This window comes from Sorex araneus, chromosome 2 (assembly GCF_027595985.1).
Source record: "Sorex araneus isolate mSorAra2 chromosome 2, mSorAra2.pri, whole genome shotgun sequence".
Lineage (NCBI taxonomy): Eukaryota > Metazoa > Chordata > Mammalia > Eulipotyphla > Soricidae > Sorex > Sorex araneus.
Genome location: NC_073303.1, coordinates 6,523,579 through 6,540,593, shown reverse-complemented (window position 1 = coordinate 6,540,593; position 17,015 = coordinate 6,523,579). Strand labels below are relative to the sequence as shown.

The window sequence follows — 17,015 nt, the reverse complement described above, 5'->3', positions numbered from 1 at the left end:
CTCTGAGTAAAGCTTTTCCCACATATGCACTGCTCTGGTGACATTGCTCTCCAGGACTGCATCTTCTCAGCTTTTCTACTCTACTCTCCCCTTTACAAGTTTCTCTGGACTGAGAATCTAGAACATCTCTTTGGAGTCTGTTTTTTCCAAAGTGCTCCATTTCTTTTAAAACTTCTTGTGTTGCTGCCAACTTTAGGTTTTCACTTTCACCACCTAGAATGGAAATGGACCAAACATTGGGAAGTTGTTTTGGCCACATGGATGCTCAGGGGCTATTTCATGTTCAAGAGTAACCCCTGACAGTGTTTGGGGAAATCATACATGGCACAGGGATTTGAAGCAGGTTTGGACACATGCAACACATTTTATACTCTCTCTCCAACCCTGAACAGTTCCTTTCTCCTAAACAGAATGTGGGTCAGAAGTAAGGATAGATAACTTCTGATAGTCATGAAAAGCACTGTGACTCCATCATTCTTTCTGTACTTTCTCTTGGAGAAGCCAGAGGAAGAAGCTTGGAAAAGTTAAAGAACTCACAATGAGTCCCAGGCAGAAATTTTGAAGCCAAAGAACTAAGACCTCGCAAGACCTCACGCCAGTAAGCAGCACTGAGGCCCGCTAACAACAACCCTGGGAGTGAGTCATCCTGGAAGGGGATCTCCAGGCTCAGTCTAGGCTTCCGGGATTAGTCTGGCTTTAAGATTTGGGCCGCGTCTGCTATGCAGTGAGAAAATGAAGGCTGGTGGCTATAGCCTTCATTTAGTACTCAGTGGGCTAGTGCTATCCTCCCACTCACCTTGTTCTCTTTCTCATTCAGCTCTCGCTCCAGATCTTCAACCACAGCCATCGCCTTTCCCCCACTCTCTGGGTGACGCTCCCACACCCAGGCCTGCAGTTAATGGGACAGGATGGTCAGGAATTGCTCCAGCACCAGCACCTCCAAGATTTGTTCCTTGGTGTGGGTCTCTGGCTGTAACCATTGTGGCAGTTCCTAGGGCTTCGCCACTCAGGGCTTCTCAGGGACCAGAAATCTGATAACAAAAGTGCCAAAAAGTTGTCAGCAGCCTCCTGGCCACTAATGAAACTACCTTGAACGTATGTTTCTTGGTCTCAGAAAAAAATCTTCCTCTACCTTCATACTCTTATTGAAACCATCCTGGGATAACCTTAGAAAGCTTATTACTCCAGCTCAGGGTGATTTCGAATTCCCTCTGACTTCAGTCTCATCAGAATATACCTGATGACAAAATATTATATGTTAACAGAAGTAGAACAGTAATGAAGGGGAAATTCCAGTATAAGAATATGAATACTATGCTGTCATTTGTGCTAATAATTTATTTACCATTCTCCTATATGTGTCAGTCAGTCTGATATCTCTCCTGATCATATATATATATATATATATATTTTAATTTATGGGTTTTATTTTTGTTACTTTTGTTTGTTTGTTTGTTTGTTTGTTTGTTTTTTGAGTCACACTCAGAGGTGCTCTGGGATTATTCCTGGCTCAGCACTCAGGAATCATTCCTAGCAGGCTCGAGAGATGATACTAGAATTTAACTAAATTCTAAATTCTAAATAACTAGAATTTAAATTCTAGTTGGTACAAACCAAAAGCAAAACGCATATAAACTGTTAAGTGATAGCAAGGAATGTTTCTACCACTCTCAGTGGTTTCGTGATTATGACTGTGTAAATGTCCCTAATTTTTAGAGACGTATACATGGAATTTTTTACAAGTGACAAGCCATGCTACCTGCAGGCGATTTTTAATACATCTAAAGAAAACAACAGATGCGACATGGAAACGATGGGAATAAAAAGGGTTCGTCTTTGGACCCTGAACGAGACGCCTATCTCCGGAGCCAGCAAAGCCGGGCTCCTCCACCTCCTCCGTGAACACTTCAGGCCACTGCGTTCGGCCACCGCGAGGAGGGAGGCACCGACGTCCCTTCCCTGCCAACTCTGAGACTCAAACTGATCTCTCGCGAGCCCGGCGGGTCGCGCTCAAGAGCTGCTACTCAGCTACGGGGCCCAGGATCGCGTCAGCTCCCGGCGGAGAAGCGGCAGCCAACGGGGGAAGCCTCCAGGCCGGAAGTGCGTCCGACAGGAAGTGCGTCAGACCGGAAGTGCGTCCGTCGGGGAGGCTCAGCGGCCTGTCCCGGCCCCTCTAGGAGCCGCGCAAGCTTCGCGTCTTGGTGATGCCCCGTTTCTGGGCTCGGAGTCCCAAATCCAGCCCCGTTGGGGGCGAGGTGGAGCCATCAGAGGGGATTCCCGCCCCCTGGGAGTTGGATATACGCTCAGCGCGAGGGCGGAAGAGTCTTCGTGGCGCCTGGCATCTCATCGTCCTTGATCTCCTGCGTCCGACCTCTTCCCCCTCGTCTTTTTGACGCCACAAAAGAGAGAAGGGTAGAGGGCGAGAGAAAACCAAGGTTTTGTTGTGGTGGTGACTTATTTTTTCCCCTCAGCCTCTGTCCACTCGACTCTGGCCTTCACGATCCTGAAAGAGGAAGCCTCAGTTTACCCTTGCCAGCCTCTGTGAGCAGCCCCGCTGTTGGCTGGCCCATCCTACATTTTTGGTTTTCTGAAAATTCCTGGACTTTTTCCTCATAAACAGGGAGTTAACACTTGTTCATGATGCAGGCAGGTAGGTGGGTTAGGAAAGACCCCCCCACACACACATTATGGCAATAAACTTCGACCATCTTTCTCCTCCCTGCTTCACATAAGCCATCCGTGGGGCCCACCGACATCAATCATAAAATCCTGCCCCAGAGCTTAGGGTCACTGGGAGTCTAAGTTAATGGAAAATACCTGAGGCAGATGGCCAGGAAGACAAACCAGCCAGACCACGCTGTAGTCAGAGTGTCAGAATGTAGTCCCTGCATTCTCTGTAACACAAAGACCCCGTTTCCCTATAAAAACTCACAAAAAAGAGCCACAGTTAACTTAGCCCTATACTAAGTTCCTCCCCACTTGGGGACCTCCTTTTCTTTGCTCTTCTTACTTTCCAATAAACTTTGCTACTTTTCAACTCTGAGCATTTTTATTATTTAATATTTTTATTCTGAAAATATTAAGAACCGGGGAATTGTGAACGAACACAGAGCCTCACCACCACTGCTTCCGCCTCACCTGCATCACTCCCCGTCCGAAAGAAATGCTCCTCTAAGCACAGAACCAGAAAATCTTTGCAGTAGATATTTTAAAGCCATCACAAAATATTCATTGGGGAAGAGGCAATGCACAAACTGAACTAGAAATTATCTACCAATAACAGTTGACCACCCCAAAATTAGCACAAAAGAATCATGAATGGGGCAGATGTGATAGAAAGGAAGGGTATCCTTAAGCCCAAGAGCATTGACTTATCAAAGGTGAAATGGTACTATTGAAAGCTCAAATTACTGGCTACAGAAAAGAATATTGAGTCCTCAACCTGGGATCTTATCGTGAGGGGATGAATTTGCTGCATTTATGTGTATAATATCGTCATCTCTTCTTTCAAGATAAGCAAAATAAGTTATGCTCACATTTGTGTATGAGAGTTGAGTTTCACACATGTTATTACTGAGGTGTGGGTATGAAATCTCTTTAAATTGTTGTGCTTTTTTTTAACCACTTATCTACTTTTGCCTGGTTCAGCTTCTTTGGAAACCTGTTTGCAGACTTCTCAAAAGATGATGAATAGAACTTCCATTTGACTCAGAAATTCCACTCCAGGGCATCTATTCCAAAAACACAAAACATTTTTTTCTTGGTGGTGGAATATGTGCACTGGTGAAGGGATAGGTGTTTGAGCATTGTGTAACTGACACTTAAGCCTGAAAGCTTTGTAACTTTCCACATGGTGATTCAATAAAAAAAAATTTAATTAAAAAAACACAAAGCATTTTTCAAAAGGAAATTTGCACATCTATGCGAAACACAATATTATTTACTAGAGCAAAGATCTGGAAGTAACCGAAGTGCCCAACGATGGATGGCTGGATTAAAAAAAACAGTTTATATAAACTACTCAGCCATGAGAAAAGATGAAAGTTGGCTTTTTTTCCCAAAATTGGCTGTCTTTGGAAGGTGTCTTGCCAAGGGAAGTGAGAAAGTAAATGACAAATGCCAGATGATTTTGTTCATATACAAAGTATAAAGAAAGGGATCCGACAATCCCAATGTAAATAAATCTGAGACATAATCAACAGAACTGTGAAGTGAGAAAGCTAGGAGGCTTGGAGGTGGAGCCATGGGAAGATGGTAATGGGTTAGCGACACACTGGAGGAGGGATGGGGTAGATATAGGACAAGTATAAGATGCAGGATAGATGCAGGACAACTATCTTGATCCAACTGTAAGCTGCTATCTCAACTTAAAAATTATAAGTGTATAAGACTGGCCTTTCTTAGATTACAAGTGATTATTAATGATTATATTTGTTGGTTATTTAAGACTGCTTCTATAGGGGCCGGAGCGATAGCACAGCGGGTAGGGCGTTTGCCTTTCACGTGGCCGACCCGGGTTCGATCCCCGGCATCCCATATGGTCCCCCAAGCACCGCCAGGAGTAGTTCCTGAGTGCAAAGCCAGGAGTAACCCCTGAGCATCGCTGGGTGTGACCCAAAAAGCAAAAAAAAAAAAAGACTGCTTCTATATGACGTCTCTGTGTGTATTTTTTGCCACTTTTTCCTGTTTACATGAATATTTTTTCTCTTTTAAGATACATGTTTATCATATGTTTAGTTTATTTATTATAAATATCTTCTCCTGCTCCTTTTCCTGTTTTCCCACTAGTTCTGGTGTCGTTTTATATACTGTTAATAAGGTCGAATTGATTTTTTAATTTCATTTTATTTTTCCATTTGGATATCCAGTCGCCACAGTGATTATTTGTCAAGCAGCCCCTTCTTCCTCCAGATTTCTAATGCAACATCTGTCTGATATCAAAGATTCACGTATGCACACTTCTGTCCTCCAATATTCTGCTCCATTTACCTATTTGTCTGCAATTCTGCCAATAATATGATGTCTTTTTTTGTTTGTTTTTTGGGTCACACCCAGCGATGCACAAGGGTTACTCCTGGCTCATGCACTCAGGAATCACTCCTGGCGGATGCTCAGGGGACCATATGGGATGCTAGAAATTCAACCTTGGTCAGCCACGTGCAAGGCAAAAGCCCTACCCGCTGTGCTATCTCTCCAACCCCTAATATGTCTTAAATGTTATTCATATAATAACCCTGCTAGAAGGCTCAAATATTGTTCAAAATATTACTTGGATCTACCTCACTTTTATTATTCCAGATAAATTTATTTCATATAAATTTAGAATCAGCTTTTTAAGTTCTGTGAGATTTTTTTTGGATACTAAAAGGTTTCTCACTTAATTTGTATATTAACACAGGAAGTAAGAACATATTTAAGATTTGGGTTTCTACACATAGACATGTGATGTGTCTCCATAATCTAGTCTTAATGTTTTTAAATGCTTAGTATGTTTCTATTCAAATATCTTGTGTATTTATCTGCTTCTCTAATTGCTGTTTTTTAAAAAACTACATACATTTTCTTACCTGTATTAATCATGAGAAATGCAATTGTGAGTAAAAATTTATATGAACTCTACAACTTTGCTCAACTCACTAATCATTATTTTAGAAAGCTGTAAACAATTCAGCTTTCTCCTTAATATAACCATATTTTCATAATTGTTTTAATTAGATAATACAATCAGCTCTAAAGTTTAAATCAAAATATATTAAGATGCGTACAGGAATATTCTTCATGTCAACCGGTACTCTCTGACACTTCCTTTCTCTGGTTCCCACTATTATATGACTTTACTAGAAAATATAATTAAAATTCCTTTCATCAGTCTAGTAGTAAGTGTAACAAACTGCAGACCAAGACAGGTGCCCCCCTTCCCCTCCTGCCCTCAGCGACCCTACAAACGTCATCTTTGACGGCCTATACAGGCGAAGGGGGCGTGGCCGGGGCGCCAGTGAACCATAGAGTGTCGGGGCGGCGGCTAGAGCGGCCGGAAGTGGCCCCGCGCCCGGCCTTGGGTGATTTGCTAGTTTCGGAGACTGTGAGTACGGGGTGAGCGGGGGCTCATGCTTGTTTCTCAGATCCCAGTGTGGCTTAGGTCCCCTTTGGTGGCTCTCCTCCCCCTGCCCGGCCGTCCTTTTCGTCCCGTGTCTGTCTGTGAATGGGTACAAGTCCCTCCCTGACGGAGGTGGGAAATCCCTGGGAGAGGCTGTGAGGGTTGTCGCCAGACCTGGTGGGTCCAAGGGTCCCGAGTAGGGGTCCTCACTGGTGCCCGGGTGTACGACCCATGCCACATGGTATTTGCACACTGGGGATTCTTGTGTCGCACCCACAGACAAGGCTTGAAAACAGCAGCCATTGCCTTTGTGCTCTGCCTGGACACAAGGTCAGTACCAAAGGCTTTGAATTGCTCAGTAATGGACAAGTAGTGGACCAGTGCCCCCCTGACATGGAACTGGACCCACCCAAAAGTCATCAGAGCTGAGAGAAGCCTGGCGTTAGAGGAAGAGCTTTGCGTGCATTTGTCCTTTCACTGAGGCGATTACATGGCAGGACACAGGGACGACGAAAGCAGGGAAGCCGGGGAGATAGTGCAGTTCCTGCCTTTCACACAGCCAACACAGCGTGATTCCCCAGAATCCCTTGTGGTCCCCTGAGCCCACCTGCAGTGTCCCCTGAGCACAGAGCCAGGAGGATGTCCTGAGTGCAGCCATGTGTGCCCCAAAAGGAAAAAAGAAAGAGAAAGGCTAGTGAGTGACTCCATGTGTATAAATGTATTTTCATAAAAGTATAGTAATTCCCATGAGCCAGGAACTTCGGAAAAGACTTTATAAACGTGCTTACTTATGCTCAGCACATCCCTAGACATAGCCTGTGCCAAATGGGGAACTGAGGCACAGGGGTAGTGAGCGACTCAGCAAGGTCGCCTAGCAGGTGACTGCAAACCCGGGCAACTGAGGCTTGAGGGTCTACAGTTTTGTTGTTGTTGTTCCTCATGAAGTCAAAGCTAGCTCCCTCCTGTTCAAAGGTCTAGGTCAGTACAGGAATCTGGGGTCATTTTGGTGAGTTCCAGTCCAAGACTGGGGTTTTTGTAGTCTGAATAGCTAAGGTTCCCACCACAGGTCAGCCCTGGAGATCTTTTTTTTTTTTCTATTCCAGCATTTTTTTTATTTTTTATTTTTTTATTAGTGAATCACCATGAGTTACAGTTTTAAACTTGTGAACTTTCATGTTTTGCATTTTGTTTATATCCCTCCACCAGTGCCCAGTCCCCTCCACCAATGTTCCCAGTATCCCTCCCCCCTCCCCATCCCCCTCCCCCCACCCCACCTCTGTCAGCCCTAGAGATCTTGCAGGCTCCTCAGTGGTGTGTGTGTGTGTGTGTGTGTGTATGTGTGTGTGTGTCCACGTTCCTGCTGAGCCTGAGTGTCACAGGGGTAATCTTACACTCTTACATGGCTCCTCAGTGGTGTGTATGTGTGTGTGTGTGTGTGTGTACACGTTCCTGCTGAACCTGAGTGTCACAGGGGTAATCTTACACTATTACATGGCTCCTCAGTGGTGTGTATGTGTGTGTGTGTGTGTCCACGTTCCTGCTGAGCCTGGGTGTCACAGGGGTAATCTTACACTCTTACACGGCTCCTCAGTGGTGTGTGTGTGTGTGTGTGTGTGTGTGTGTGTGTGTGTGTGTGTGTGTCCACGTTCCTGCTGCGCCTGGGCGTCACAGGGGTGATCTTACACACTCGCGATTGCACTGCCTAAGAGCGGTTTCCATTTTCAGGCGCTTCTACAGACACAGCCCCCAGCCAGCGCACAGCCCTGGACGGCCGGGTCCCAGGATGGCGAGAGACCCCCAGGAGGGCACCGCGCTGGGCGCCCGATCCGCAGACGATGGCACGGGCATCCTGCGCGTGAAGGTGGAGCCGGAGGAGGGCTCGGGCCTGGAGGCGGCCATCGCGCCCCGCTGCCCCGGGCCCGGCCCCGAGCACTGCCGCCGGCGCTTCCGAGCCTTCCGCTACCCCGACGCCCGGGGGCCCCGCCAGGCGCTGGGGCGGCTCCGCGAGCTCTGCCGGCGCTGGCTGCGCCCCGACGTGCACAGCAAGGAGCAGATGCTGGAGCTGCTGGTGCTGGAGCAGTTCCTCGCCATCCTGCCCGCCGAGCTGCAGGCCTGGGTGCGGGCGCGGCAGCCGGCCAGCGGGGAGGACGCGGTGCGGCTGCTGGAGGCCCTGGAGGGGCAGCTGGACGCGCCGAGGCCGCAGGTGCCAGGGCCGGGTGGGCTCGCGGGGCTCGGGCTCGGGTCTCTTGAGGATCCGGAAGGTCGCGGGCGCTTTCTGTCCCCAGAACGCCCTGGGCAGTGAGGCGAGGACCCTGGGCCCCTCCTCATAATAAAGAGTATTTTGACTCGCGGGAAGGAAATGCTCGGGGTGTGAAGGAACGCGGCGCTGCTGAAAGGGTTAACAGAGCGCGCAGCCAGTTTGTGAGATGGGGATTCTCCAGTGAGGCCCAGAACAGCCCGGGCCCAGACGCAAGAACCGGTTCTAGTTTGCAAGGGGCGATGAGCAGCTTGAACGGTGTCTTCCTGGTTGTAATATGATGTGGGAACATCTGCATGTCCCACCACACCGTGCAGTGCTCAGGGGGCCCCATGGTGTGTGGTCGGAGTTGGTCTGTGGTACTGGGGTTTGAACCAGTGGGTGGGATGCAAGGCGAGCGCCTCAACCCGGCCCGAGCCCGCTGACTCTCTTCAGGGCGAGTTTCAGGCCACGGGAAAATTTTCTCCGCCAAGCCCGAACATAATAAATCAACGTTAACTAAAATTTGGGTGTGAGGGAGTCATTGCCACATGGAGTTTAACCTTCTCCCCGGGAGAGGCAGATCAGCACATTAATCACATGGTTCCAGACTGCAGGAAGTGCCAAGAAGGAGCAGGATAGCCTCTAAGGTCACACTCTGCCGGAGTGTAGGGGCCCTACACGGTAAAGAGCGTTCATCTTCTCAACCTCAGATCTGTTACTAAAATCCTGGGGGTTGGGGGAGGCAGAGACAGCATAGCAGTTAGGGCGCTTGCCTTGTATGTGACTGACCTCGGTTCAATCCCCAACACCTCATATGGTCTTCTGAGCACCAGCATGAGTGATCTCTGAGCTCAGCGCCAGAAGTAGGCCTTGAACACCATAGGTGTGGCGCAAACACTAAAAAGAAATAAATGAATAGTAAAATAGTGAGAGCCAGAGTGTTAGAATCAAAATCAAGTCTGCTTCTTCTTGAGGAACATGAGATTTTTCATTTCTCTCTATTTTCTCTCTCTTGAATCAAAGCAGATTTTCCATAACCAGAATCCATGCTGTTCCAAACCTGGCCTCATCTGTTAGCTAACTTTTTTCCCTTCAATTTTGCTAGCTACCCTGTCATTGGGGCCAGGAGGGCTCAGAATTTACCCAGGGCCTTCCCCACGCAAGGCCTGTGCTCTCCCATTCCCACATCCCCTGCCATCTGGTTTTTCTGTTTTTCAAAACTGAAGCATAAAGCCCCCTGCCTGCCACTAATGCCATTTGGACCCAATCAGGCTCCCCGGCCCTATTCTTTCCCTGACAAGATTCAGGGTCATTGGATGAAAAGCTCGTGTCCGTGGCCTTCAGGACCCCCTGTCACCCAGGATCCTGCCCCTGGTGTGTGGTTTTGTGTCTGCAAGCAGAGTTTGGAGCTGGTGGGGGTCCAGTGTATTTGAGACAATGCGCTCTATATCCAGTTCTCACTGGAGTTCATGAGTGGAATTTGGAGTTTCGAGTCCACAGGAGAGGGACGATGGATGTCAGAAAGTCTGTTCAGGGCCTTTGCCCGACAGAAAAGATGCAGGAGGGGGTGGGGAGCCCCGTAGTTCCAGGTGAGCTGGAGCCTCCTCCCCAACATAGAGAGGGAGAGAGGAGAGAGGGAGAGAGGAGAGAGGGAGAGAAAGAGAGGGAGATAGGAGAGATGAAGAGAGGGAGGGAGAGAGGAAAGAGGAGGGACAGAGACAGAGAGAGACAGAGACCCTGGGGGCTCTGCAGCCAGCCCTTTTACTATTATGGTACATCCCTCCCACTGGGATTGGAAATGTCTCATTCTCGCCCAGGTTATTTGTTCTTCAGAGCCCCTCCCAGCTTGCTTCCTAGCCTGGGGCTGTCTGTGCACCCCTCGTTGTCCCTGCCCTGTCTCTTGGTCAGCTCCTTCTCACAGTTGTCATCTGGAAGAGGGGCACGTGAGCAAATACAGACCAAAGCTTTGGTTCCATTTCATTTTGTGAAGTAGGGGGTTGTGATTTGGGCCACGAATTACAGTGCTCAGGGGTCACCCCTGGCAGTGCTGGTGGATCCTGTGAGGTGCCAGGATTGAACTGGGTCAGCATCATGCAAGGCAAGAGCTTTAACCCCTTTCATGCTATTTCTCTGGCCCTAGTTTCATTTTTCAAGTTTCCCTGAATCTCCTATTAGTAGGGAAATAAAGTCTCTGCCCCTGAGGAACTTACTTGAGGGGACCCACAAAACATGTCCTTCTATCAAAACTAATTATTTAATCACAGCAATCTGTATTAGACTAGATTTAGTTTTCTTGTTTTGTTTGTGATGCTCGGGGGTTCCTCCTGTCTCTGCACTCAGGAATCACTCCTGACAGTGCTTGGGGGACCTTGGGGGGCTCCAGCGATCAAACCTGGCTGGCTGCATGCAAGGCAAACACCTTACCCTCTATACTATCTCTCTGGCGCCTAGATTTTAGTTTTCTACCCAGTTCTTGATGTTCATTTTCTTTTCTGATTTTTCTTACCTTCATCCTAAATTTTGTTTTACCTTGATCACTGTTGCCGTAAATGAGCCCATGAGTCTGGTATGCCCCAGGAGCAGCTATCTGTGAAGTTCTGGGTGGGCTCCATTCCTTTCGCTGTGCTCACCTTTATTTTCCATATCCTTTCTTTCTACACCGTATAGTTGCATGAAAATACTTATCCTGATATAACCTTTATTTCTGCCTCTGGCTGCTGGTTCAGAAAGAGGTTGTCTAAGAGATGGGGTGAAGGGCCAGAGAGATAGTATAGTGGTTAAGGTACTTGCCTTGCATGCTGCTGATTCCAGTTCAGATCCAGGCACCGAAGTCTTCTAAACACCACCCGGGGGCACTCCTGAGCACTGCAGAGTGTGGCCCCCACACACACACACACAAAAAAAAAACAAGACAGGGTGGAGTTGGCCCAAGAGTACCACATGGGCTGTGTTTGCAGAGCCCTATAGAGTGACTCCATCGCTGTTCTCACTCCTCACTGGAATTCGGTCCTTCACAAGAGTCTCTAGGTCTGGTCACTGTCCTTTCAGGGGCTGAAAGTGGAAGCCGTGGCCTGGACCCTCTCCCCTGGACAGAGGCAGCAGGAGCCGTCTCAGGTGGACGCCCAAGAGGAGAGACAGAAGCACGGCAGTCTCGCCTCCCCAGGTAAGGGACGCTGCTTTTCATTAGCCTTTTCTTTTTTCCTTTTTTGGGGTCACACCTGGCAATGCACAGGGGTTACTCCTGGCTCTGCACTCAGGAATTACTCCTGGTGGTGCTCAGGGGACCATATGGGATGCTGGAAATCGAACTCAGGTCGGCCACATGCAAGGCAAATGCCCTACCCGCAGTGCTATCACTCCAGCCAGGGACGCTGCTTTTCCAGAAGGTTCTTGGCTTCCTTTGTGTTTAAGAACCTTCTGGGCCTTTGGAGGCTGTCGGTCCCATTATGTCCGGATTCAGTCGCTGTCCTAGAGGCCAGAGTAGAGGCCCCACACTGGAGGGCAGGCCTGCCTGGGTTTGATCCCTCACCTGCGGGGGGATTTGTCGTTGTAGAGAGGTTAACGGCATCCCGTGTCTGCCCGGGGGCTGACCACTTCTTACCTCTCCGACTGGCTTTCGCACGTGTCCAGCTTCCGGTGCGGCTCAGTGGGCTGAAGCAGGGGCAGCCCCAGGAAGGTCTGGCTCCTGGTCAGGCTCAGGACATGCGGAGTCCCCACCTGAGCCACCCTGACAGGAGCGAAGCTGCGGGGTCTCTTCCGGGAATTGGAAAGCGTGTGAGAGCTACATGGGACCCGGGGAGGACAACAGGGCCTGGCCCGTGAGGGTACGGGGACACAGGACGGCCCGGCAGTCTGAGTTCCACAGCCCATTACTGGCACTGGGACCCCAACCCCCGTGTCCCAGGGTTGAAGGCAGCGTGTTGGGGACTCCACCTCTGCCAGAGAAGAGTGACCGCCCCGGTCACTGGAGAGATCCGCTTCTGAGTCCTATGGTCCCTGTTTCTTACAGAATATTCCAGAAACCCCTCGCAGACCCTGTTTACCCTGAACAGTGTCCCCTCCTGCCCCTCCTTTGGTGTGGAATCCCAGGTGCCCGCCGGCCCTGGTCTCTCCGCGTCTCCCCAGCACTGTCCTCGGTCCTCACCTCCGTCCCGCCACTTCCTCCACTCCCAGTGTGAGCCCTCCTGCCTCTCACCCTGTTTCCTTTCTCAGGGCCCCTTCCCCGGCACCCCTGAGGTCCCCCTCTAGCCCCAGCCTCGTGTGTTCACCCAAACCCTCACCCAGCTGCTGGAGGCCTCTGACTCTTGCCTCCCTGGGGCACATTGCCGAGCTCTCTCTTGTGGCAGGACGTGAGTGACAGTTGTCGCCGTCTGTGTTGCAGGTGGCGTGACGCTGGCCGAGGTCAGAGACGTGGCCCTGGAGGAGGAAGTTCCAGAGCCGGAGGATGCGCGGGCAGCGGGCCAGGGTGCTCCCTGCACGGAGGCCGGGGAGCCAGGGCGCGGGCTCCAGAGGGGGCAGAGAAACGCCCCAGGGAGCAGGAGGCACTGCTGTCGCGAGTGCGGGAAGAGTTTCGCCCAGAGCTCAGGCCTGAGCAAGCACCGGAGGATCCACTCGGGGGAGAAGCCGTTCGAGTGCGAGCACTGCGGGAAAGCGTTCGTGGGCAGCTCGGCCCTCATCATCCACCAGCGCGTGCACACGGGGGAGAGGCCGTACGAGTGCGGGGCGTGCGGCAAGGCCTTCGGCCACAGCTCCGACCTCATCAAGCACCAGCGGACCCACACGGGTGAGCGGCCCTACGCGTGCAGCAGCTGCGGGAAGACGTTCAGCCAGAGCTGCAGCCTGCTGGAGCATCACCGCATCCACACCGGGGAGAGGCCGTACGGCTGCGGCGCGTGCGGGAAAACCTTCCGGCGCAACTCCCATCTCCTCCGGCACCAGCGCGTCCACGGGCAGAGAAACGCCCAGAAGCCCAAGCCCGGCGAGGCAGGGCAGAGCCAGGGGACGAGGGAAAGCCCGTGGGGAACCACCCTGGAGGCGCCCGTGACCTACAAGTGTAGTGTCTGTGGGAGAAGCTTCAGGCAGGACAGCAGCCTCCGGGAGCACCAGAAAATCCACACGGGCGAGAAGCCCCATCAGTGCGGGGCCTGCGGCGAGGCCTTCACCCGGACCTCGTACCTCGTCCAGCACCAGAGAAGCCATGGCAGAAGGAATATTCTCGCAGTGACTCCCGTCTCACCTGTGGAAGTGGGCGCTAGTTCCTCACTGAATGGAAGCCCCCCTGGAGCCCTTGCCGACGCGGAAACCCTGCCCGGGGTCTAATTCACCACTGTCCATCCCCTGCTGTCTGTTCCCAGTAGAGTCTGGGTGAGCCGAATTACCTGTCACCTGCAAGAAGGTGACTCCTGGGGAAGCGGCTCACGGAGAGGAGGCTTGTGGGGGCTGCATGGAAGAGACAGGGTCCGACCCACTGGGGTGCCCGCGCTTCCACACTGGCCAGTCCCCTCAGCCAGCGCCTGCTGATGTCTCCTGGGCGCCAGACCCTGAGCTGGCCCTGCAGCCCTCCCCGTTTTGCTGATGCTGAGCCCTCTGCACTCGGTCAGCTTCACCATGTTCTATTTTTACCGCCTTCCCCGTGCCTTGCACACAGCTGCTAACAAATATTTCTTAAATCTACTAGTGACGTGCCCCTGTAGCCTGGCCGAAAAGTCTGTTACCTAAATTCCTGAGGAATTTCTCCCCAAAGTCATTTTTGCCTTGTGCACCCCTCCTGCCCCCCCTCCTTTTTGGGCATGATGGTTTCCAATACAGGTACTAAAGGTTATCATGTGTATCTCTTTACCTACTTTCAACGCCCAGTTATTGGGCTGGAGATCTTTTAACATCAATTTTTTAATAGTTCTGTTGGTTAATATCAGAGGAAAATACTTAAAACATATCTTAAGATCAAAAGTATCATAATTATAGGATAACATTGGTTTGTCGTTTCTCCCTGGCCACAGGAGCTTAGGTGTATTGGGTTACACCATTCACAGTTCTCCCAAGGCGCCCGCATTCCTCTCTGTTTATCTTTAATTTCTCTGTGCTTTCTTCCCCAACCAGTTAATCACTCATTTTTCCCTAAGCAGTGACTTGTAAAGTCAAATTACTCAGAAATCTCTGCATTGGTGTTTGTAAATGAGATACCGCTTTTCTCCTTCCCTTATGTCCTTCTGCATAGTTTACTTTAGAGCAATGTCCTTTTTTGTATAGAAAGGAAGACAGCTAATGTAACTTGTAACTTGCTTTTGTAACTTGGGAGCTAATTGACTCCAAATAATATTCACTCCTGGACATCTGTTTACCTGACTTAAGCCTCAGTTGCCCTTACTTCCTAGCACCCCAAGGCAGGGTCCAGCCGAGGGACTCGATGGACCCTAGGCAAGCTATGAGCAACTCTGGCATCAAAGCGGGCGAGGCCAAGTGCCATGATACTTAAGTGAACAGCATGGTCATGGACAAATTCTATCATGATCCAAAGAGTAGCAACTGGATTAGGACCCTGCTAGGGTTAGGAAAGACTACTCTGGCCTAGACACTGTAGTCTGGGAGCTATAGTGAGATGTCCCCAGGAGAGCCGCCCTACAAGCTTAATGCATCTCTTACTGTGTCCATGCAAAATGACTAATATTAAGAAGTAGAGTTAAGATGAATGTTTAAATGGTTATTGTACCAAGGAGAAACACACCCCTAGATGGTGTTTTGTCTTTAAGCGGATCTTCTAGATGCTGGAGATTTGTGTCTTATTTTAGAAGAGCTTCCCTGGGAAGGAAGGACTTTCATATGTTGATGGTGCTTCCAGAAGTAGGTGTAGTTGCTACTAGAATACTTGGAGGTTGGGGGAAAGACTGACTCGGAGAGACAGAGTGCAGAGAGACTAGCACGGGAATGAGGGGCCGTGTGAGACTGGAATGGGCGCATAGTGGGACTGGAACAGGTGTGTGGGGAGAATGGAATAAACGGCAACTGGTCACCAACCGGCCTGCTGGCTCTCATTTCCTCCTTCCTCACCCATTGCCATCAGCCATCCCACGTGTGGGAAGCGGCCCAAGACCACCAGACGCAGGCGTTGAGAGAGCACCGTGATTTTGGATTGTTTTTGATTACACAATAGTGTCTAGATTTATTTTTTAAAAATTCAAGAGACAATAAAAATAATCATTCCATAAACTATGAGTATTCCAACTTGAAAGAAAAACATCGACAAACAGCAACACCAAGATTAGAAAGATAATTAGAATTAACAAGGACTGTGTGTGTGACACAAAATAGTTTTAATTGAAAGAAATTTAGAGCCAGAACAATAGTACAGCAGGTAGGGCACTTGCCTTACATGCTGTTGACCCAAGTTCCATCTTTGGCATCCCATATGGTCCTGCTAGCAACTCCAGGAGTAATTCCTGAGTGTAGAGCCAGAGCATCTCCGTGGGGGTAGGGGGAGAGAGGGTAGCGGGTTGCAGGGGGATAAGGGGAATTAGCTTGAAAAAGCAAGCCTTGATAAAGATTTTTTTTTTGCTTTTTGGGTCACACCCGGCAATGCACAGGGGTCTGCACTCAGAAATTACTCCTGGCGGTGCTCAGGGGACCATATGGGATGCTGGGGATCGAACCTGGTTGACCCTGTGCAAGGCAAACACCCTACCTGCTGAGGTATCTCTTCAGCCCCCATTGATAAAAAAAATTTTTTTGCTTTTTGGGTCTCACCTGGCGATGCACAGGGGTGACTCCTGGCTCATACACTCAGGAATCACTCCTGGCGGTGCTCAGGAGACCATATGGGATGCTGGGAATTGAACCCGGCTTGACCACGTGCAAGGCAAACACCCTACCCGCTGTGCTATCGCTCCAGCCCCCCACCACTGGTAAACATTTTAAGGTATCCAACATAAAAATAAGTGAGTCAGTCACCTCAGATGGAGCAGGTGTTCCAGCTCCGCCCACTCCAGATGAAATCCCAGTGGCCACTAGCTTCCAGAAGAAAAACCCAGATATGCTGGATCAGGGACTAAGTCTCCAGGCCCCATTGTGGCACCAAGGACAGGCCCATCCCTTCCCATCTCCCTGTCTGCTTGGGGTCCTGTCTGTCACGCCCATGAACTGCCTCTGGGCGCCATCATTTACAGCCTTGATTCAGAGCCTCACAAATGAATCTCAAAATGGACTAGCTCCCTATAGAGATATCTCTGGACCCCAATCATTTACAATTTTAGAATTCCAGAAGCTCATGGCCACTTTTGCAGCTACACAACCTCTTATGACATTCATAATAGGCAATAGAAAATAAATTTTCTAGCATCTGCCCCTGGCAGGCAGGCTGGAATGGTGGTGAGAAAGTTCAAAATAATGGTGATGGGAAGGAATAATGGTGGTGGGATTGGTGTTGAAATATTGAATGTAATCAAAACAACCTCATAAAAATAAAATTTTAAAAATTAGTATGAGCATTTAGGAGCATGAAACAAATGTAAAATTCAAAAAATCTCAGTGAAGTAGTAGAAATTCATCAAAAACTAGGAGACAGGAGAATCAAGTTGAAATTTTAGGGCTGCAAAATACAGTAACTGGTAATAATGCCATAGGCATTGCCATTTTTTTCATTGAAGCTTCTTAGTAGCCACTTCATGTACTCTCCACCTGACACCA

General features: G+C 49.6%; 1 protein-coding gene across 1 annotated transcript in view; it reads left to right on the top strand.

Annotated features, from left to right (window-relative positions):
* The window catches only part of LOC101538233 (uncharacterized), a 35,782-nt gene extending 21,773 nt beyond the window's left edge, over positions 1-14,009 (top strand). Inside the window, exons 6-9 of the mRNA XM_055129199.1 lie at positions 6,248-6,427; positions 7,823-8,300; positions 11,385-11,499; positions 12,718-14,009. Coding sequence (XP_054985174.1) covers positions 6,248-6,427; positions 7,823-8,300; positions 11,385-11,499; positions 12,718-13,655 — 1,711 coding nt within the window. The 3' untranslated portion in view covers positions 13,656-14,009. The remainder of the gene's footprint in view (positions 1-6,247; positions 6,428-7,822; positions 8,301-11,384; positions 11,500-12,717) is intronic.
* Positions 14,010-17,015: the final 3,006 nt, after the last annotated feature.